Below are 21,025 nucleotides of genomic sequence, written 5' to 3' on the forward strand. Positions count from 1 at the left end.
CCCTCAAATCACCTACATGCCCAACTAGATGCGCCAGTTTGAAAAACTGATTGCTTCCACAGTTACATCTTTCTTTCTGTTTTCTGAGGAATGTCAGGGGCTCCCTGGAGTCAGAAGACACGTTCACACCTCCCAGCTAACATCACAGTGAAGTTCAGGGAGCGCACGAGCAGCCTGCAGCACCTGAGAGTCCCAGTTTATTGTCTTCACAATGACACTTGAGCTGTCCCCAATAGCGAGAGCACCCAGATGCCACTCTACTAAACAGCTGCAGTCAAACACCATGCATTGGTCTTTCGGCACATACCATACACAGCAGCCCCCATTACTACTTGCTTACAGCCCCACTGCTACCTGTGAGAGGAAGAAATGACGGCACACGACTTCATGTCCAGTGAAGGGTCTGATAAGTCCAATTCAAATATTTCCAGGGAAGCATTTGTGCTGAAACTTGCATCCAACTGCTGGGCTGATGTGCCTGCAAAGGAACATGATTACCAATGAGGAGGAGATGTTGCACAGCAGATCGGCACAAAAGGGGACAACCATTGTCCTTGCAAAAAGGACCCTGAGACAGAATCAGTTTTTCCAATTAATTATTTAGGAGTGTTTCTATGCAATTCTATCCACAGATCCCTGCAGGGGAGTTTCTTCACCAGTATCAACAAGGAAAGCTCTAGGAGTGTCAGCCTTCCCGTGCCCTAGAGGAACTGTACAACGATATCTAGTCTTCCAAGCACAAGCTGACAGCTAGGCAGCAGCGACCCAAAACTCACCAGTGGCCAGGTAAATGGGGTGCTGCTGGGCAGGACTCCATGCCTGCATGGCAGTGAGGTCAATCTCTTTCAGCTTCATTTTGCTGAAAAGATAAAAACAACGATTAAACGCAGGAAAAGATGAGAAGGCACCCTTCCCCTCAGAACGGAGACTTTTTCCTCAGAACGACCCTTCGGGCGGGGGGTGGCCTCGAGCCCAATAAGCGAGCGGCTACCGGCGGGCACGCACTCCTCATTTCGGACAAGAAATGAGGCTAAAAACCCCAATGACCGAGAACTCTACCCGCACTCCAGTCCCGGCCCGGCGTTCACCCGCTCCCAGCCCGCTCCAACGTGGCAGCCGCGGCGCCGCCTCCCGCTTCCGGGCGCTCCCGCCGCCTTCCGGGCGGCAGCGGGCGGGGCTTCGTTTCTCCCAACCCGGGGCGGAGGGGTGCGGGCCTCCCGCGGGCTTCGCTCAGGGCCGGGACCTAGGGAGAAGGGAGAGACGGAAATCAGGCGGGCCGGAGACGGGCCCGGAACCACCGTGCGGGGGTAGTAGGGCCGCCCGTCCTCAGTTCGACAGCGCTCGTCACGGCGTGTCAGGATGTGAACAGCACTGAGGTTCATCACAGGACGGGGCCCCGCCCCGCGCCCAGGGCGCCCCTTTCTGATGGTCATTTTCTTACTTTAAACTCAGAGAGGGCGCAGCTAACCTCTCGCCGCGAGCCGGGCCGCGAACACCGCGCTGGGAGAAGGCGATGCGTAAACCCTATGGTGCCGCGGGGCCGAGCGCCCGTCGACCACGGCCCTGCCGCCGGGCATCGCTCAGCCTCACAGCCAGACAGCAGCACCGCGCGGCGAGAAGAAGACCTCCCGCTCCTCGCTCCGCCATATAAAGGAGGCGGAAGCGGCACCGCTATTGGTCGCGAGGATCACCGCTCACCATTGGTTGCTTTGTTCCCCACAGGCGCCGCTGATTGGTCTCCGAGACGTCTCCCTGCTGCGTGTACGTCGCAGCGAGGCGGAAGTGCGGCGCCTCTCTCCAATTCCACTTCCGGGGGAAAAGCAGAAGTGCCAATAGCGATAAAGAACAGGAGGGCGGGCGGGAAGAGACGTCCAATGAGCGCGGGGCGACGGCGCGCGATGAGACCGCCATGACGCGGAGCTGCTCGGCGCTGGGCTGCAGCGCTCGCGACAACGGGCGGAGCCGGGAGCGCGGCATCTCTTTCCACCAGTGAGTGCGGGCGGCGGGTCGCAGCCTCCGGCGCTTCCCGCCCTGCCGACCCCTCTCCACCCGCAGGTTCCCGGTGGACGCCGCGCAGCGCCGCGAGTGGATCCGCGCCGTCAACCGGCTGGACCCGCGAAGCCGGCGTGCCTGGAGCCCCGGGCCGGGGGCCATCCTCTGCTCGCGGCACTTCGCCGAGGCAGACTTCGAGCGCTACGGGCTGCGGCGCAAGCTGCGGCGGGGGGCCGTGCCGTCCCGCTTCCCCCTGGCGGTGCGTTGAGGGAGAGGGGTTGTGACGGCTCCCGACCGCCGCTAGCTACCTCCAGCCGCCGCTAACGGCCGCCGTTCCGCCCTAGGAGCCGCCCCGCGGCCACCCGCGAAAAGTGCCGTTGCGGAGCGCGCTGCGGAGCCAGGACCACACGTACAGCCGCAGCGGGGCAGGGCCGGCCTCGCCCGCCGCCGGCCCCCGCCGCCTCTGCGGGCCCGTCCGGAAGCTGGCGGCGCGCCGCGGGTTGCCGCGGGCCGCGCTGCGCGTGCTGCGGGCGCTGTTTCCAGGTAGGGCCCAGCCCCGCTCCCCGCTGCCCCCCCCCCGGCTCCTTGCTGCCCGCGCTCTCGGTGTTGTGTTTGTGAGCAGATCTGCCCCGTGGTGCCCGGCGCTGGAGGCGGCCCGCCGAGTATTGCCCTGCCATGAGACAGTTCGCCTGCCTGCTGCACCTCCGCCACCGCGCCGCCTACGAGCAGCTGAGGAAGGTTTTCCCCCTGCCGCATCCCGCCAGCCTGACCAAGCAAGTCTGCCCCCAGCCCCTCCGTGTGCTTGGTGAGGGGTTGTGTACACGGCACAACCCCTGCATGAACAATTCCAGGGAACCTGCAGAGCTCCAAAGAGCTCTCCCCCCTGTATTGATGTGACAGAGGCTTAATTTAAGGACCTCAGGTGCTGTAGGGGATGTACGTGGTGTAGCAGAAACAAAGGACCACAGAAAGGCTGAGATCCTCTGACCCCACTTTGACACACAGGCACGGAAATACTGTTCAATCCGTGCTCTTAGAATTCAGAGCGTAGACATGAGAGAAGGGAGGCATTTGCCACTTATAGGCAGGAAGAGAACTGTGAGTAATGGCCCTTAAATAGAAGCAAGAGCTAAGCAAGCACCTGCTGTACTGCTCCAACAGCCAGAGAGTTGGACAGGGCTGCATCCATAGAAAGCAGTAACATTTAACGTAAAAAACTGGGGACTTTTTTTTGGAAAAAGGAGGAGACGAAGAAAACTTGAAGAAGGGAAGGAGTACACCAAGCAGACAGGATGGGGGCTTGGGTTTTCTTACTTTGCCACATGAGGATTGAGGGAAGTAGCTGAGAATTTGGAAGCGTCTGATTTTAATTTATAGGAGACATTTCCAAAACATACAACTGAGTTGCATAACTCTTTGCAAATAAGTGCATGGGCTGAGAATCCATAACCTGTAGTGCTGCCAGAGGCATTAGCAAGGGGTGAAGTAACAGTGCACAGCATAAAAGTTGAAGAAAGTCCCTGGCATCTCCGCAGACCCTGCCCTAAGGGGGGGCCAGGGGACAGGATGGACTGAGCAGAGTAGGATTAAGCTCCAGATCTTCTCAACCAGCTAAAGGTTTGCAGCATGGAGAAAGCACATGCTGTGGAGAGAAGCCTGGCTTTGCTGGGCCATTGCAGTGCTCCATTGTACTCTGCTCAGTTTCCTTTTTCTGTTGTCCTAATCTCCACTTTAGAGGCAAGAACCCACTGTTATTTCCACACTGAAATTTTTGTTTGACTTTCCCTCAGTGGGCTGCAAGAAAGAAACGTGTTTCAGTTCACTGTGTGCTGGTTGGCTGGGTCTGCATTGCAGCTCTTTACGTGCCTGATAAAGTTTTTATAAAGTGGTGAACTGTGCTGGCTGTTGCTTCAGTTTTCTCAGAAGCACATCCTCTAACTACATGCTCCTTTTTTTTTCCAGCTGGCTGTCTAACGATGCTGCAGCTCCAGGCTTCAGCAATGATATGTTCCTCCAGCTTCAAGAAAAGGTGGAGAGAGGGGAACAGGCCTACTGCTACTGTACCCTGATGGTACAGGATATGTCCCTGCAGAAGAGCCAGGAGTGGGACCAGCAGACCCAGCAGATGACTGGCTTTATTGACTTGGGAGCAGGCAGCCTTGATGCTGATGAAGCTCCGCTGGCCTCAGAAGTGGTAGTTGTCATGGCAGCCGGTATCTCAAGCCCTTGGAGGGCTCCCCTCGGCTACTTCTTTGTGAGCAGCGTGACTGGTTGCCTGCTGGCTCAGCTGCTTCGTCAGGCCATCAGTAAACTGAACAACATTGGTGTCACAGTGCTGGCCGTGACATCGGGTGCCACCGCGTGTGGGGCTGAGACGGCGAGAGCTCTGGGGGTCAGGATCAACCCCCAAAGGATCCGCTGTGCTTTCCATCACCCGCCCAGCTCCACTCACTGCATTGCATACTTCTTTGATGTTTGTCACGCTCTCCGGTTGATAAGGAACACACTGCAATACTTCCAGAAGATACAGTGGCTCAGTGACACTGTGCAGTGGCAGCATGTGGTGGAGCTGGCAACTTTGCAGGAGAAAAAGCTGTTAGGGCCCACATCAGGCCATCCAGAGAGCAAAGAGACTTGCCAGCTAAAGGTCAACCTTGCTGCCCAGTTGTTCAGTGAGGGTGTTGCTGATGCACTGGAGCACCTCCAGAAGCTGGGCCTGGCCTCATTTCAGAACTGTGGTGGTACAGTCAAGTTTCTGCGTATGATGAGCCATCTGTGCGATGTATTTCATGGCAGAGGTCCCTATTGCAGTGGACTGAAGGGGCCTTTGCTAGCTGGAAATTACAACAAAATCAGCCCCCTCTTCCATGAGGCCAAGAGCTTCTTTGTTACCTTAACAGACTCTACAGGGAGATACATTATTAAGAGCAAACACAGACTGGGCTTTCTGAGTTTTTTGCTCAATGCTGAGAGCCTCAAGTGGCTTTACAGCAACCCTGTGCTTCAAGAGGGTGCTCCTTCTCACCGCCTCCTGACCTCTGCCTTCAGCCTTGAGCCGTTGGAGCAGTTTCTCTGGGCTCTCCGGCAAGCCTGCAGCGCTGGCAGTGGGAACCCCACCTGTGCCATGTTTCAGGCTGCCTACCGCAAAGTGCTGGCTGGCTGCAGCCTGGCACCAGACACTCTGCACAGCACAGCAAGTATAAGCAGCTTGGACTTGTCCCTGTCTCACAGGACAGACCTTACCCTTGGCAGCATTTGTTCTCAGTATAACCCAGCTCATAGGCCGATGCTGGCAGCAGAGCTCCCTTGTGCTGGCCTTCTTTTGCGTGACTCTCCTCTGAGCAATGCACTTACAGACCTATCACTGCACAAGCAAAGCATCACCTATGCTGCAGGCTTAGTTGCTGAGCAGTTAGCCTCCAACTTGCGATGTGAGGCTTGTGTTGCATCCCTCTTTGAGTCAGGGAGCAGGCTAAGGTGCGGAGCAGTGCTCTACATCAAGAAGTTACACGGACTAAGCCTGCCCTCAGCAAGCGTGCACCACGTGGCATACATTTCTGAACAAATCCTGAGCAGGCACAGACAATTGGGAGATAACAACAAGAACTCTAAGTTACATTATTTGTCTCTAGAACAGAAAATTTTCCATGAGCTTCTGGGACAAAATCACCTCTTCCCTACCCTTTCTGAGCACCTATTTGAGGGGGAATTGCACACTGACAATCACTACTCAATCTTAGTGAAGGGAATAGCAGAGTGTTACTTAAACATCAGAACAAACCAAGCCCAAAAATTGAACTTCAGTTACCACTGTGGCAGGCACAGATTGAAGAAAGTGAAGGGAAAGCATTTGTTCCCATCACAGCTAGGTAGCTGTTGGTCAAGCCAAACCCATGCAGGATCATGAATATTTATTGCTGTCCTCCAGCTCAGTGGCCAGATCCATGCAATAGGTGCCCAGCAAACCACATGGTGTCTTTCCATGATTTGCCATGCAAAACTAGTGTTGACGAGTGATGACTTGGGACACTGTGAATGCTCTGACCCCAGTTTGAGTAGGCAAAGCAAGGAAGTCCATCTAGCAACCCTGTGAAGCAGCCACATATTTCGTGCAACTCAGGGCAAATCAGGATAGGAAGCAGTTGCTTAAAATGCCTGGGGAGGTGGCAAGGGACAGCATGGTGTCTGCTCCTGACTGGCTAGCGTAGTGCTGCGAGTGCTCTTGCTAGGAGAAAAGATGCATCCATATTTGCAAGGGGCAGGGGAGTGGTGTGCTGCTAACTCGATTTTACCATTAGCAGATTTGTGATTAAATCAGCTGGAACTAAGAGACTCTAAAGGGAAAATGCTTAAAAACGGAAATAAATCATACGGAAACAAAATGGGACTTGAGTTGTACATAGAACTGATGAGCCAGGCATGCAAGCTATTTAAGTCTAGAACTTGGTGAAGAGAGGACTACAGCAACTGCAAAGTTGAACCCATGCGTCTCACAAACGAGGTAGTGGATGTGAACCACTTGTCATTGAAGGCACAAGGGCAGTGCTACTTCATCACTTGTGCAGGAGCACCACACATCTATGTACACGCGTGCTGCAGCATGGGGAGTGTTTCAGGTCCCATACATGGCCCCCATGAGATCTCCCCAGTCACTGTGCAGCACAACCCTTCATCCTAGAGCTGGTGTTCCATCTGGTCTTGTGCCCTGAGCTGCAAGACAGGTCTGTCTCATCCTTAGACACTGTTTTCCTTGAACAAAGCAATAGGCCAGGTTTCTTCAGTCGGTTCAGTATTGTGGTGAGGAAGGTGCCTTGGTGTGCCACGTTTTACCTCCAACAGGAATTTCGTGTAACTCATTGCACTGCTCACTTTTTGCTACACAGAACAGAGGTTGCATCCATGGAAATAGGAAGGTAGTATTTCCCACACAACTCTCTGGCTCTCCAGTCCAATTATCCATGCAAAAAGCCATCACTAACTGCCACGAAACCAGTTCAGCCAGAATACATTTTGCAGGAAAACATCTCCCCTCATACATGTGCGTATAGAAAATGCTTCCAGAATCCCTATGGTTGGTTAAGCTGCATGCTATTGCATTTGAGTTAGAATATTTGCACTACCTAAACCTCCAGCCACAAGATGAGATGAGTCACAGGGGAGCAGGCACTTCCTTGCTGCTTTTTTTTTTTGGCTGGATAGTTGCCTGCTACCACTTCCTGTTTACATCAGAGTGAGTCTGTCTTGCTTGACACAGACTGAGCCTTCTCCCCAAGGGGATGCTCGTAGACAAAAAATGTGAATGAGACTCTGACCTCCGGTGATGCCCATGACCAACGTAGTTCATCCATCCTTCTGCACTTCACTTAAATATTGATGAAAGAGTTTTCAAAACACTGCTGAAGTTTCCCAGGGTTTAGCAGAATTAGGCCTGAGCAAGAAGTACATATTAGAAAACGAACAAAGAAAAACAAGTTGCAGTTACCAGATAACCTAAGAAAGCCATCTCATATTCAGTGTAAGCTTGACAGTTGTTACAGGAGTCCTGTATAAATTAAACATTCATTTCCAAAAATACAGAGCAGCTGTTGCCCAGCAGAAATGCTTTTAGCTGTTCTCACACTTCAGGAACTGCCAGGTTTCAGAGGAACTGCTGAGTGCAGTTATTGCCAGGGAATTTTCCCCACCACGCCTGTTCAGTCTCTCTTCTCAGCACCATCTCCCTGTGCAGATGTTCACCATCTCTGAAGCACCCACACTCGTGCCAGCACTCTGCACTTCTGGAATCCATACAAACTCACTCAAATCACTTTGATACAATAACTTCTTCTCTCAGTCTTCTATTGTACCCTTGTCATCACATATATTTTCAAGTTCATGTATTATCACATGAAACTGTTTGCTTTCCCTGAGCTCTGCTCATCCTCCTTTTTATCCTTTTCACCCCTCCTGCAGATGCTGGCAATCTACACTACTGGAGCTGCTGCCACATCTCCAGGGCTGCTCTTGCAGCCTGATACCATCTCACAGTGCCAGGAGCCAGAACACTAGCTGCATTGTTACATGCCATGCACGGCAAGGTGTGAAAGTACACTAATATCCAATGGTTTATCTCTGGTAGAATTCAATCACATATTGGAAAGTCAAGGCAGTACTAAACATTTACAGAATAGTATAAATGTTTATTTCCTTTGTGATTTATCTGACTTTTATTTTTACAATATAGAAAAGTGTATTCTTTGAATAGGTCTAGTAAATATAAATTTAGTTTTTCTACTTTCAGATGTAAACAGAACTACAAAATGAACCCTTGTCCCATTCCCAATTATTTTCACACAACTGCATGAGCTTGACTGTCAATCTTGTCCAGCAGTTTGATGCAAATGGCTAAGGAAGTACAAAACCCAATCCGTACATATTATACTAGTGAAAAGGGAAGAGAAGAATCCCAGCTTAATATTGAAGAAAGCTTGCTCAAAACAAAATTGAAAAACTAAGAGCTTTTTGATTGCACCTTCAAAGTCTTTAGAAGCAAAATATTCTCAAGCAATGCCATCATACATAATTACAACTGTAATCTAAATTTCACAAGTTTCTGCACACTGTATATAAATACACATCACAAAAGGTGCAATTTAGAGAAAGACACATAATATATACAAAATTAACATGGATTGAAGTCTAAACAAAAGAAGGCATATTGCAATCTGTTTGAAAAATAATGTAAGTAGTTTTTACTTTATTCACTTACACTAATTTACATTTATACAAATCTTACTGGACGTACTACATTAGGTCACTAGAAGTAAACTGAATATCTGCACTATGTAGGTTGCTCTGGAAGTAATGCCTCATTTATTTCCACGTAAACTGCAACAAAGAGCACAGCAACAGTATTTGATAGAGCAAATTCTCAGCTGCAACACACTTTTTCAGTCACCACTTTCAGCTACACGTTTTCACCAGCAATGAACGAGAGCCCATATGCCATGCTCGTAAAAATCTGCACCAGAGGTGACCCGCAGTCGCCACTGTTAAAATGCACAACCACCACCTCACTGTGCTCACATCCACTGCTTGGTCTCCATCAACGTTCAGCAAGAGTTGGTGAATGTCAACGGGTGCCATTTTTTTCTGCACGGAGGAATTCAGTGACACACCTTCGCCTCATATGTACCTGCATGTCAGATGCCCTTCCATCAGACTGCCTCAACAGAATGTTGGCAGGAAGGTTCAACCTCTCCTGCCATGCCACTAACATCCGTCTGCCTCTAACATTGTGAGCTAGCGTAATAAAATAGGAGGCATTACTTTCAGAGCAGCCCTTGTACATGTAAGAAGTTATTGTACTGACTTTTAATAAACCCAAGTCTTAATTACAGAAAAAAAACAAAACAGACACTTACTTACAGAAGAGATGGATGGATTCCCTTTTCAGAGATTTGCACTAATATACTTGCAGTTTACACTCAGGGAGATGTTACTAAACCAGACAGAGCCTTTCTGATAGTGACCAGTAGTCCACATCTGATCTCCAACAGCCACCTGACGGGCCTTCCATTGCTGCTGGCCACCTTCCAGTCCTTTGTGCCCCCAAGCCATTCTAGGGGGAGCAGAAGCCTCCTCCATCTTTTTGCCATCTCACACATGTAGGCATTTGGCTCTGCTAGAAAACCTGGAGGAAGAGCTCTGCTGCATCTCTCTGTGTTTACAGTTTTACATGAAGATAAAAAATCCTTTTTGGAAAAACCTAGCTACATTGTTCAGGGAACAGAAAGAGTTGTTAAAAATGCCTGCGATTAAACATGGTTATTGACATTCACATTAGTAAGTAACCTATGAGATTGATTTTGCAAAGATGTTCCACTATCAAAAAAGTGATCTGAGACTGCCTGTAACAAATACTGGAAAATTCCCGTCCCATTCTACATACAGCTCTACCTTGATTTGTGTTTTGTTGGTATACTTTCCTCCCCCCTTTTTTTTTTTTTTTGTTTTTGAGCCAAAGGATCCACACATCTGTTTTAGCAGCAATCTTGATTCTGTGCTAGCATCCTCTCTGATCACTGTGCTCTCCATCATTCTAAACAGGCCTCAAAAAAACCCAACAAACCCAAAACAAAATCTTTAAAAGCCAAATAGACCACCACAATTTCAAGTAGCACCATGAAGACCCACAACCAGGCTGAACACAATATCTCCTCCTGCACTTGCAGGTCAGTTCAGATTGTCCTGAGTCCTCATTAAGACAACTGTAGCACTCCTGTCTCCTGACCCTCACCTACTCAGGCTCAAAACAGCTTAATCCTTGAAAATGCAATAGCCTGCACAGCACTACCTGCAGAGAGGATTGAGCTGCAGCAGAGCTCTGAACACCAAGCTTCACTCAAGCAACAGCATCTGCCTGCTGCACAGGCAGAGTAGCATTGCAACATGGCTGTTCTTCCTCACTTTTAAGAGCAGACCACTATCTTAGCTTCTGAGTTCCATTAAAAATAACCAAAGAAACAACAAAACATTGAGCCTTCACCCATGATCATCTCAAAAATTTTCCATTATTCTATTGCCTCAGAATTGCTTAGGGCCCACTCTAGTGAGGTTCCCAAACACTTGTTGACAATAAACCTGCAAGCAACCACCATATACTCGCCTGTGTAATTTCATACCGCTCTGCTCATGAAGGAGCATTACGCCGTGTCAGGTCCCAAGTGTAGGTACTACCTTCCATTCAGATGCTGATTTTTATACATTTCCTTTCAGAAGTAACTGATACACATATACTCCTCACTGTGGGCCTGTTGCCTCAGTATCTTTCTTTGTTTTCCAGCACAAAGCAACACAACTTTATGTACTGTAAATAATATATTATAATAATTTATATATGCCCTTCAGGCAGTTATTTTTGGGGAAAGGGAAGAAAACACCTACTCTTTTTGTCCTTTAAGAAACCCAAGTTAAAAGCTGTACATCAGGAAGAAAAAATGTCTTTTAGGAGTTATCTTATGCAGAAGAGAATTTAGCTAAGACTTAAAAGGCTCTAAATCTTGTTACAAAATATTTCCTTGTTTAATCTTCTGCAAGTCAATTAAAACAAGCACCAAATTGGCAAGTGTTACTAAATCCTCTATTCCAAATCAAAGTGTCCCTGTGCCTTAAGTGTTCTGTTCAGTTTGCTTCATTGTGGCTCATGTGCACGCGTCAGCAGTTCATGGCACAAGGGTCACTTTTGGACTTCCCTGCAGAGTTAATAACTCTCATCAAACAGCGTCCAAACTCCTCCAGGATCATGCGCTCCGCTGCTGCTTTTGACTTGCCCATCTTCTCAGCTTGCTCTGCCTGTGCCAGAAGGCATTCACAGGTTGCATCGGCTACCTCCTTGGTTACAAACGTGAAGGGCAGCCTGAAACAAAACAAAACATCCGCTCACCCCAACAGGCAGCCTACAAGCCACAGTTTGAGTCAAATGAATAGGCAGGCAATGTCTGCTTTATTCTTGCTGCCAGTGAGGTACGCTGCAAAACAGATTTTGAGATGCCCAGGTATGCAGAAAAACTATCCAGCTTTTACTATATAGGCAGCCTGAAGTTCATATGCACTCAGTAATTGGATGTGTATTTCTTGTTTTCTAGAAGCATACAACAACCACGAAAAAACAATGCTTAGCTACATGCTTGAATACAGCCAAGCTTTGCACACAGTAGATTTCACAGGAGACAAAAGACTTCACCTGAGTACTTCTGGTCCTACAGCTTATGCAGATAACATTCAAAGATGACAGGAACATACCTGTCACACGCATCAGAAAAAGTACATTAGAACCAAGCAAAACTGAGGGCTGTATTGACTTACTTCCCTCCACCACTGCTGAGTGCTGGTGTTGGCCTCGTGAGGAGATCTGAGATCTGGGATGATAACTTTGTCTTTGCAGCAGTCTGCTGCTGGACCCTAACTTCTGCAGCATCTGCTAAGTGCATCAATGTCTTTCGTTCTGGGCTTTCTTCAAAATTTTTACAACCAACACATTTGCATATGGAAGAACACATGATTTTTGCCTGAAAGAAACAAAGGGAAGATGAGAAACCCATTGCAATTTAGACATTCTTTATGATTAACCATTGGAGAAGAGTCAACTTGTTCTAGTCTCTTATTAATTAGCCGCTAGAAGCAGCCCTGTCTTCTCTTCAAATTCTTACTGAAGTTAGATGCCTTCCCAGAATTTATGCATCATCTGCTGCAAATCAACAGTTTCCCACTCATGTCCTTCTTTCCCAATCTGCTGTTTTCAGTAGAATTGAGCAGTTAGACTATTTGAGAGATCAGTCTGCAACTATCCCCGCATCTACAAACTGTGTTGCATCACAGTTTGCGTTTGGCTTCCACAGACATGATCCATCCTAGAGTGCCTGTGTAATGCTGTAATAACTAATAGAGCACCTAGGGACATGGTGCTGTATGTTTCTTTCTGTAAGATTTGTAGAGTTCTTTAGAAAATACCACTCTTCAGTTAAGGACAAATCTAAGTCTGAGTTCAGAGTTGCTATATGTTTTAAACTGAAGCTCAGGACAGGAATGAACAACTCTGCAATGCACAAAGCTTTCTAGATATAAACTGTCCGTAGGAAAAATTGACCAAAACCGTTGGTCAATGGCAGAGTTTCAGCAAGAGGAAGAGACAAAGCCCAACAGTGAAGTTGCAGCACTGAATGGAAAAAGCTGAAGCCTTTAGGATGACATAATGCTTCTTACCTCATAACACTCACAGTAGTTTTTGAGACATCCCGAGCGTTTACAGTTACACCCTTTGCTGTGTCGCCGATCTGATTCTCCTTCCTTTCCTTTCCCTATTTTGGGCTTGAAGGCTTCAGGGTTTCTGTCAAGGCAAGCCTGTCAATGCAGACCCAAAGGGTCAGTCACTGCATATGAGGGCGCAGAAATCAAAGGTGCAATGCAACAGCTTACACCTTGCACAGGTGGGAGGAGATTAGGGTGTTAAACATCCATCTGACTTCAGAAGGCACAAGCTACATCTTTGATCCCTACATTCAGAGGCAACCTACACAGCCAGTTTTCTCATCACAATTCCACTCAGAAACACGTTAAATTCTTTATGAATGGAACATGCTCTTCACTTCAACAACCTCAAAACTAGGAAAAAAAGACTTCCTACCTTTATTGCTTTTTGTCTATCATTTTCATGGTCCAGGTTGTTGTAACAATTTGTACAGTTGCAGTTATTGCAGAATTCACCATTTGCAAAGCAATCACAATACCTGAAATGGAAGATACAGAAAGCATTAACAAGCATGACCATTACCTTGGTGTAGTACCAATAGCAGCACCAGACATTTCTAGTCTGGTGACACACACCAATAAAGGTCTAGGTCATCTTATGCCAAGCTCCATACGAACAAGTGGTACAAGCCTCACTCACACACACTAGATCTCCCAGTGCAGGTCTATTTTGCAAACTGGGGGCATACAGCCGAAGAGTATCTGTCTCAAGCTGATGTTGGCAAAGCTCAAACTTCATTGCAGCAGGAGAAGCTAGCAGGTTTTTGTTCCACAGCACTACTTGGATGACTGTCCTACACCAAGAGCTGCTTTGCTCCAGCCACCTTGTAGGCATAACCTGACCCAGCCACTTCAAAACAGTCTCCAGGAGCTCCTGTACAGCCAAAACAGAACAACTGATTGGAGTACCAAGTAGAAGGCAAACTAACATGCACATCATTAACACAGCAGTGAGCCTTTTTGTTTTCCTGTGTGTTAATTTTGCCTATAGGCTGTTTTCAGCTGTGAAGTGTTGTAGAGTCAGCAAAAGCAGGGACAGAAGATCAGCAAGTGATACGCCTCATAGGCTCTGAAGCACAAGTAATTATGGAAAGGATCTGAATGAGGACAAAACTGTAGTTACTGAAGACTTTTTAAAGGGACAAAGATGTAAATAAGAAGCAGTGAAATACTGACTGGAATGACTTATCACATTACTTTGTCTCTTATGTACCTGTGTTACCTCCTGCCAAAACCAAGGTCCCACTGGGTTCACCCCAAAGGCCTGATGCATGGAAGCACACCACATTCATCCTCAGCTCATGTTTTGTAGCCATCAAAAACTCTGGCAAGCTTCTATCCTCCCAGTACCACTTCCAACAACAGTTGATGGAAATTGGTGATCCCATTCAGCTGATATTCTAATTCTGCTGAGAGTCTGTGTTCATGACTGTCCCAGAACTTCCAGAGCATTCAGGAGCCAGACTAAAATACATCAGGCACCATGAAGGCAACAGGCATGCATGTTGTAAAACAAATCTAAGAGTAAACAGAACAGCTAAACCTCTTCCTGTTTATCGTGCCTCCTATGAAGCAGACAGTTTTGAGACTAGGAAGCACAGGGAACACCCCAACACACAGTGTGGGGTCTGTTACACAGAAACAAGCCCAAAATGAAAAAAAATTAACAATTTATTAAAGGAGGCTCAGATACCATTGAATCATTTTCCTTCGAGAAGCACACCACTGATTTTTCTTTCTTCTTTGTCTAACTCTCATGGAAGCACAGATTAATATTTCCTCCTCATATTTATTGTACAGAAATCTGTATACTGACTCTGCTTAGGTTAAAAACAACAAAAAAAACCCAACTTCTAAACTGAAGACGTTTTTTGTGTCCAACTTGTTACAAACACTAAATGGAACAGTAAAAAAAAAAAAAAAAAAAAAACTTAAGAAGATGACCAAGCCTTCGACTTATTAAGAATCACTAGCCCTATTTGAGTGTTTAAAACAAACACCGCTTCCCCCTCCTGAAACATAACAAAACAGAAAAAGCAACAAACTAAGCAGCCCAATTTTGCTGTAGAACTTGATATTGTGTACCATTTTTCATAGGATTTTCTAAAGTACAGCAGGCGCGCACGCACTGATGACGCTGTTGGATGTAATGTCACTAACAGCAAAAACGCAACTCCAGCTGCTGAGCAGAAGTGGCTCTATCAAGCACAAGGGTGCAAGGTTAGAAGTTTATGACATGGCAGGGTCTATACAGCTCACATAAGCTGCACAATGGCACATGCATGACAACATCCCCATCAACGTCAACAATAACTTTACATTAGAAGATAGATGTAACATTTCTTACATACTTAAAAAACATCTTTTGATTCTTGGGATAAATACAGTGTCAAAAATAAGGATAAAAAACCAACATGTACTTACAATTTCAAACATAAAGACTTTGTACAGTTGCAAGGCTTCCGGGGCCGATTTGCAGATTCGGAAGGAATTATTCTATAGGAAGAAAAAAAAAAAAAAAAGGCACCTATTTATACACACAGTTGGATCAGTTTCTTCCTAGTTTAAATTCAAGTAAGTGGGTCATAATACAAACTCTGAAAAACCTTCATGTTTTCTACTTCATGCTTTCTATTAGGTTTTTGGCTGACAGTAAGCGACCATTATATACAGTGCTTTTCCAATTCAGAAAGAGCTGGTTATTCACTGCAAGTCTGTCTGCATGAATGAAGTTCAAAGCTAGAGGATACACCTTAACTGCAGTGTGCAATCAGAGAAAGTTTCCTTAGAATTTCTCTATATATCAGGGGACTAGGTCCAAAAAAAGGTTCATAGAACAGGATCACATCTTCATCTTTGTACAAGCTGGAACAAAATAAAAAAAAGAATAAATCCAGAAACAATAGGCAAGCAAGCCAAAATATTGCCTTAGGTTTAAAGGTGAATTTTATGTCAAATGTAGGCTTTAAGTGCTCTTAAAAGCTAGGATTTCGTGTCATTAATCACTTTGAATGAGATGCATTCAATCCCCATCCAGCAATTACTGCACATTTCTGGAGATTAAATCAAACCCAATCATTTGAATAGCTGTAGCTGGATTAGGGATTAGTTTTCATCACATTTTTTTGCAGCAGGTTGCAGCATCAAAAAGCACCTTAGCGTACACAATTTCCAGCAAACAATAATACAAAACAACTAAGGCAGCTGGCTCAGCACAGAGAAAATAATCCATATTAGCTGTTATTTTCATCTTTTGAAGAAAAATAGAGGACTGAAGAGAACTTTAAGCCTACTGCTATGACCCTTTCCAGGTTTCAGTTGCATTTTGCTGTTCAGTTAGATTTTAGTGCGTGCTAAGCTAAATGCTTCTGTTTTGCTAAGCATGTCTTTCTAGCAATGTCAAGAAATAGCCTGTAGCTCCCAGGAACTGATGCAAGATGAGGAACAAGCACTAGAGGAACCTTCAGGTCAACTTTCTGCTACAGGAGCTGGCAGCTGGAAGGGCTTTGATCAAGACAACGGCTCAAATGTTAGCTAGCTGTATCTCTTCTAGTCAGAGGAGGTAACCTCAACGCAGTATACTTTATTTCTTTAGACACCACACAAAATTCAGAAAAAATCCACCGCCCCAACAGTGCTGAAAGCAGCAGCAAGTTCAGCAGCCTGTATGCAGTGGTTTTATTGCTGTCCCCTCCCTCCCCATCCCTCTGTGTAAAATACTCACCCATTGAATGGTAGCCGCGCTTGGGACTGGATACTGGATGTCCCAGTGAAGCCAGTGTTGCTTGCTATAGATACATATGATGATTGCTGTAGCTAACAAAATACAAAAGTTACACGTATCATACAGGGTAACATGAAAGAAATTGAAGTACGCTCAATAGGATTTGTAGTGTTTTTTATACTGTTCTGAAAATAACATGTTTGTAAACACAGATTTTGAAGTTTGCAGAAGTTGCTATCTTGAAGAGAAGTGGATAGGAAGGACACAAGTAGTAGTCTTTTTTTTTTTTTTTTAAATGACAAACTACAGCTTTAACAAAACCAAAATGGAACTGAAGATTAAGGCTGGTACCAGTGATGCCACAGACTGGTAGAATCCTTGTTTGAAAAGGCTGGCTAATCAGCCTTGAGCAGCAGGTTTTATTTATTTCAATTGTCAGTGTTGACTAGATTTTGAGAAAGAATACAGCTAATCCTTACACCTTGCTGAGGAGCAAGAAACTCTCAAAAGGACAACAGTACATTCCATAACAGCACAGTTTTGTTATTTATCCCTGGATTAAGACCATACCTGTGTAACATACTGAGCTGGAAGGACTGCATAGCCAACATTTCCTGTGCCAGGTGCTGGTGCCAGTACAGTGCCTGGGGGCAGGTTAGTGAGGTTGGGCTGTATCTGTGGCAGTGGAGTGGCTGGCATAATTAGTCTTTGCTGGGGCTGACTTGTTGTAACTATCTGGGAAGTTGGGTTGATGGGTTTGGGCACCACCTGGAAACAAAGTAAGACTTCATGAAAGAAGAATATTCCTTCAGAATACATTTGTATTAATGGAACATTTCATGACTGCTGGAATTGGACTTTTCCTTCCATTTGAAACAAGTCAGTAACATGCATTTATACTGAGCTTACCTGTTTCACAGTCTGTGCTGGCACTATGGGAACAGACATCCGCACTGGGGTTGCATTTACCACCACTGGCTTTGCTGGTAACAAAACAACATCAGATCAACACACATTATTCACTCAGTCCACAGTTGAGACCTCAAGATTTTCACATGTACAAATGTAAGAACAATCTCTGCACAGTTACAGTACAGTGCTTTTTAGACAGAAGTGTTAGATAGTATATAAACAGTTACTTACAGAAGTGTACATACATGTTTCATAGCAATGGTTTAAAAACCAACTTAGATGCAGAGATCCTCTGGACTCTATTTCCCTTTGCCAAGAGGAAACTACAAAACCACAGCTTGTTTTGACATCTTCATTCCATAGCAGCTTTAGAAAGCATGGACAGAAACCAGCAGAGAAATTTGGCACTTCCAACACATTTTATACCGAAGGATTTTAACACGGCAGCATTTTGCCAAGATACACGTGGACTGTCATGGCTTCCCATTTTTAACATGAAAATGTGGGACTTGCCAGAAGTCATACACAAAAATTAGTAATCTAGGCAAAAGCAACCGAAATAGCTCCAGGGGTTCACACCCAACTACAGATTGACTTGTCACAGACAGGTCTTTCCACATACAAACCTGAGCTAACAGTAGGAAATGAAACATTTCAAAGTTTACCACATGAACAAGTACATCTCTTAGTTTGGAAAGATTTCTATTTCGTGACTATTTAACCCTCAAAAGGCAAACTAGAAAAAAGAAGAAAAACTTCAGATAACACATTAGCACCAGCACTTACCCTGCTGGAGAGGCTGTGTATTCGTACTGGGATTCTGACTGGCCGACTGGGTTGAGCCATTGGCTGTTGTGGCAGTAACAAGTCTGACATAATGGAACTTGCTTCCAGGTACCTGAATCTGCTGAACATTCGGAGCAGTTGCCAAGGGAATAATTGTCTTGAATTGAGATGTACCCACTCCTCCTACAGTAATGGCCTGTACTGCTGATTTCACAGCCTATTAAATCAACCAAGGAAGTATAAGGTTACTTTTACTAAGGCAGAAACAACACCAGCATATTTATTTCCTCAATATGTTAGTGAGGAACTCTTCAATCTATTAGCATTCATGAGAACCAAATCAGTTATTCCTGACTATTTTGATTTCTGGAGTAAGAGGAACAGATTAAATGCCACTCCAAGCTTGGAGCAAAGTAAGCTCAGTTTTCAATTCTTTACTGTAAAGGCTTGAGTAAATAACATTTGCCTAAATAAGGCAAATCCGTTTGCTTTTCAAGATACAATGTATGCCAAATCAGACATCAGCTAAAGAGGACTTGGTACTCAAAATCAAGTAGGGAACAAATCAAAAATATACCTACTAATAGAAAAACTCAACACAGTGAGAACTCCTTGCAGAACTGTTCATGCTAGACTGCACTATGATTTACCTCCCTGTATACAGACAAGTCCTGCTGGACAGACTTTGATGAATACACACAAATCATCGTGCAGCCAAAGTAGAAATGGAACCAAGTCCATATATTGATTGCTGAAGAGATGGGAAAGCAATTTTGCGGCAAGAGGCAAGAACAATGAAGAGTAGCAAAATAATTTACTAAATAATAAAAGCAAGAAGGAGAAAATTGGATTTTTTTGCAGACTTGCACTATCTCATAGCTGGGATATAGCAGTACATCTAGAATTCACAAGACCCCATCTTCTCAATTTCTCTCAAACTACAAAATGAGGACAATCAAGTTCATTACATTTGTACACACTGATGACTGCATGAACTTGGTAACAGCCACTTTTAACCATCCTTTCTGGTGATCTCAAACATGGGTTAATTCTTCTTCCTCGTTCTCAGCCTACTTTTGGAGTTCAACTATTTTTTTCTCAGTATCTACTAAAAATGATATTAATAAATCACTATCAACTGTAAATTTGGTACAACTACATGAATTTTTAGAACCTTTTCCTAGCACCCCAGCTGTCAGCACCTACAGGAATAAAATCTCAATTTACACATAACTGGAAATAGAAGTCCAGTCTTTTAAAGAAGGTTTTTTTTGGGGGGAGAAAGGAGAGGAGGCGGTGAACATATATATTTAAATGTATTGACATCTCAACAACACAGAGCAACAGCAAATAAGCACTGACTGCAAGCACAGTTACAGCGTGTTATTACAGAGAGACCAGCTTGGGCAAAGTTCCATCTAGCACATGAACTGCTGATTGTTATCCAAGAAAAACTGGGAAAATAATATTTAAGCAATGGCTCTTCAAAGGGCATGTTCTTGAATGCTATGAAGACAGGAGAAATCCTTACACTTCAGATAGCTTTAGATCACATCTCAATATGCATACTACATAGGAATCTCAGATTGGACACTTTGGTTGCTTGCGTAAGAGTGATTTCATATTTTAACAACTTTTTAAAACAATCTTGCCAGTTTTACTCTGAAATATCAAATCATGCTGGTGTTTATGTCCCCATATCACCATTCCTATTAACACAAACAATGCTAAGATTACTAACATCTGCTGGAGCTTTGGGTCTTTCGCAATGCATACAACTGTTTCCACTCCCTGTTATACCCATCTTTCTCATTAGTTACACTTGCACACCATCCTTTGTGTTTATCAAAACACGAATACAGACATTAAGACAGAAAAAGATTCCCCTTAGATGACAAAGGGGGGATAAAAAAAACAAACTGCAGTTTGTAAAAAAGCTCAATTCTGTCTTCTTTCATTAACACAAGTCAACTTACAAGAATTCATAGGGAGAACCTTGGTATTTTTCTAGTAATAGAATAACTGATTTATAATTCTGCAGGTCTCAGAGCACAGAGTTTTGCTTATGCAGACCTTTACCAAAATATGAACTCCACTGTTGCAAGCCTCAGAAACACCCAGAAAGCAGCCCTACTTGGTAGCACAGAAGCATTGTTCACTGGTGAAAAAGAATCAAGAATTCTTCCTGCTGGCACAGCATGTCTTTAAGACAACATGGGAAATTTAATATACAGAAACAAGAGTTAGCTCCAAGTGAGGCTTTTCCAGATTGGACACCTGCTTTCTACGTGCTTGGCTGTCAGCTATTGCCAGCCTACCTCCATGGGAGGACCACCTGTTCCTCTGCCAACTTAAGCAAAAGCCTTTACAGGAACACCTTGGGACTGCCCACTGCCAGCTTGCAGATCAGCACCCTGGTTTTCCCACAGGTGATGAGATGAGACGCAGACATGCTAGAAATTAAACAAAAGTCAGTCTGTACCTGCGTGGTTGTGTGGTTGACTATGGCCTTCCCAGGGGAGGAGGGTGCTGACTGCTGCACTGTGAGGATCTGCTGTCCTAACGCTACATTCAGTGGGACGCCCACCGTCTTCTGGGGGGAGTTGGGAGGCTGGGAGGCCACTGACACCACTGTTAGCTGCTTGGCAAAACAAAGAAGCAGTTTAAATCTCTGTGCAGTATGCAAGACCCTCTGTATATATGTCCCTCTAATCATGAGAGGTACAGTTCTCCCACTGTACACCAAGTTCTTCCTGTGAAGAAGATTTGTACTCTGATCACAACTCACACTGTGCAACCTGAACGTGCAGTCACAGCATATAC

The 21,025-nt window shown here is 45.4% G+C and overlaps 3 protein-coding genes across 25 annotated transcripts in view; 1 reads left to right on the plus strand and 2 right to left on the minus strand.

Moving 5' to 3' along the window:
• The window catches only part of SEC31A (SEC31 homolog A, COPII coat complex component), a 34,399-nt gene extending 32,837 nt beyond the window's left edge, over nucleotides 1-1,562 (minus strand). For 15 of the 18 annotated variants that reach the window (XM_042811424.1, XM_042811421.1, XM_042811420.1 and 12 more), the window contains exons 1-3: nucleotides 1,442-1,545; nucleotides 777-859; nucleotides 355-478 (exon numbers count right to left, since the gene is read on the minus strand). In XM_042811424.1, coding sequence (XP_042667358.1) covers nucleotides 355-478; nucleotides 777-855 — 203 coding nt within the window. In that variant the 5' untranslated portion in view covers nucleotides 856-859; nucleotides 1,442-1,545. Of the gene's footprint in view, nucleotides 1-354; nucleotides 479-776; nucleotides 860-1,059; nucleotides 1,135-1,441 lie in introns of those variants that run through there. The other 3 variants (XM_042811408.1, XM_042811410.1, XM_042811407.1) reach the window with 3 other exon arrangements.
• Nucleotides 1,563-1,909: 347 nt separating this feature from the next.
• THAP9 (THAP domain containing 9) lies at nucleotides 1,910-6,374 on the plus strand. The gene is made up of 5 exons (XM_042812464.1): nucleotides 1,910-1,989; nucleotides 2,056-2,251; nucleotides 2,337-2,535; nucleotides 2,615-2,765; nucleotides 3,955-6,374. The coding sequence occupies exons 1-5, from the start codon at nucleotides 1,910-1,912 to the stop codon at nucleotides 5,897-5,899; spliced, it is 2,571 nt and encodes an 856-aa protein (XP_042668398.1). The 3' UTR covers nucleotides 5,900-6,374.
• A 1,776-nt stretch (nucleotides 6,375-8,150) lies between these two features.
• Nucleotides 8,151-21,025, minus strand: part of LIN54 (lin-54 DREAM MuvB core complex component) — a 38,646-nt gene continuing 25,771 nt past the window's right edge. For 5 of the 6 annotated variants that reach the window (XM_042812368.1, XM_042812366.1, XM_042812369.1 and 2 more), the window contains 10 exons: nucleotides 20,685-20,840; nucleotides 18,203-18,419; nucleotides 17,414-17,487; nucleotides 17,075-17,272; nucleotides 16,505-16,596; nucleotides 15,205-15,276; nucleotides 13,157-13,259; nucleotides 12,736-12,873; nucleotides 11,839-12,041; nucleotides 8,151-11,389 (listed from right to left, as the gene is read on the minus strand). In XM_042812368.1, the coding sequence (XP_042668302.1) occupies nucleotides 11,188-11,389; nucleotides 11,839-12,041; nucleotides 12,736-12,873; nucleotides 13,157-13,259; nucleotides 15,205-15,276; nucleotides 16,505-16,596; nucleotides 17,075-17,272; nucleotides 17,414-17,487; nucleotides 18,203-18,419; nucleotides 20,685-20,840 (1,455 nt within the window). In that variant the 3' untranslated portion in view covers nucleotides 8,151-11,187. The remainder of the gene's footprint in view (nucleotides 11,390-11,838; nucleotides 12,042-12,735; nucleotides 12,874-13,156; nucleotides 13,260-15,204; nucleotides 15,277-16,504; nucleotides 16,597-17,074; nucleotides 17,273-17,413; nucleotides 17,488-18,202; nucleotides 18,420-20,684; nucleotides 20,841-21,025) is intronic. The other variant, XM_042812371.1, reaches the window with a different exon arrangement.

This window comes from Centrocercus urophasianus, unplaced genomic scaffold (assembly GCF_019232065.1).
Source record: "Centrocercus urophasianus isolate 14NV4802_14NV808 unplaced genomic scaffold, USGS_Curo_1.0 seq_13, whole genome shotgun sequence".
Lineage (NCBI taxonomy): Eukaryota > Metazoa > Chordata > Aves > Galliformes > Phasianidae > Centrocercus > Centrocercus urophasianus.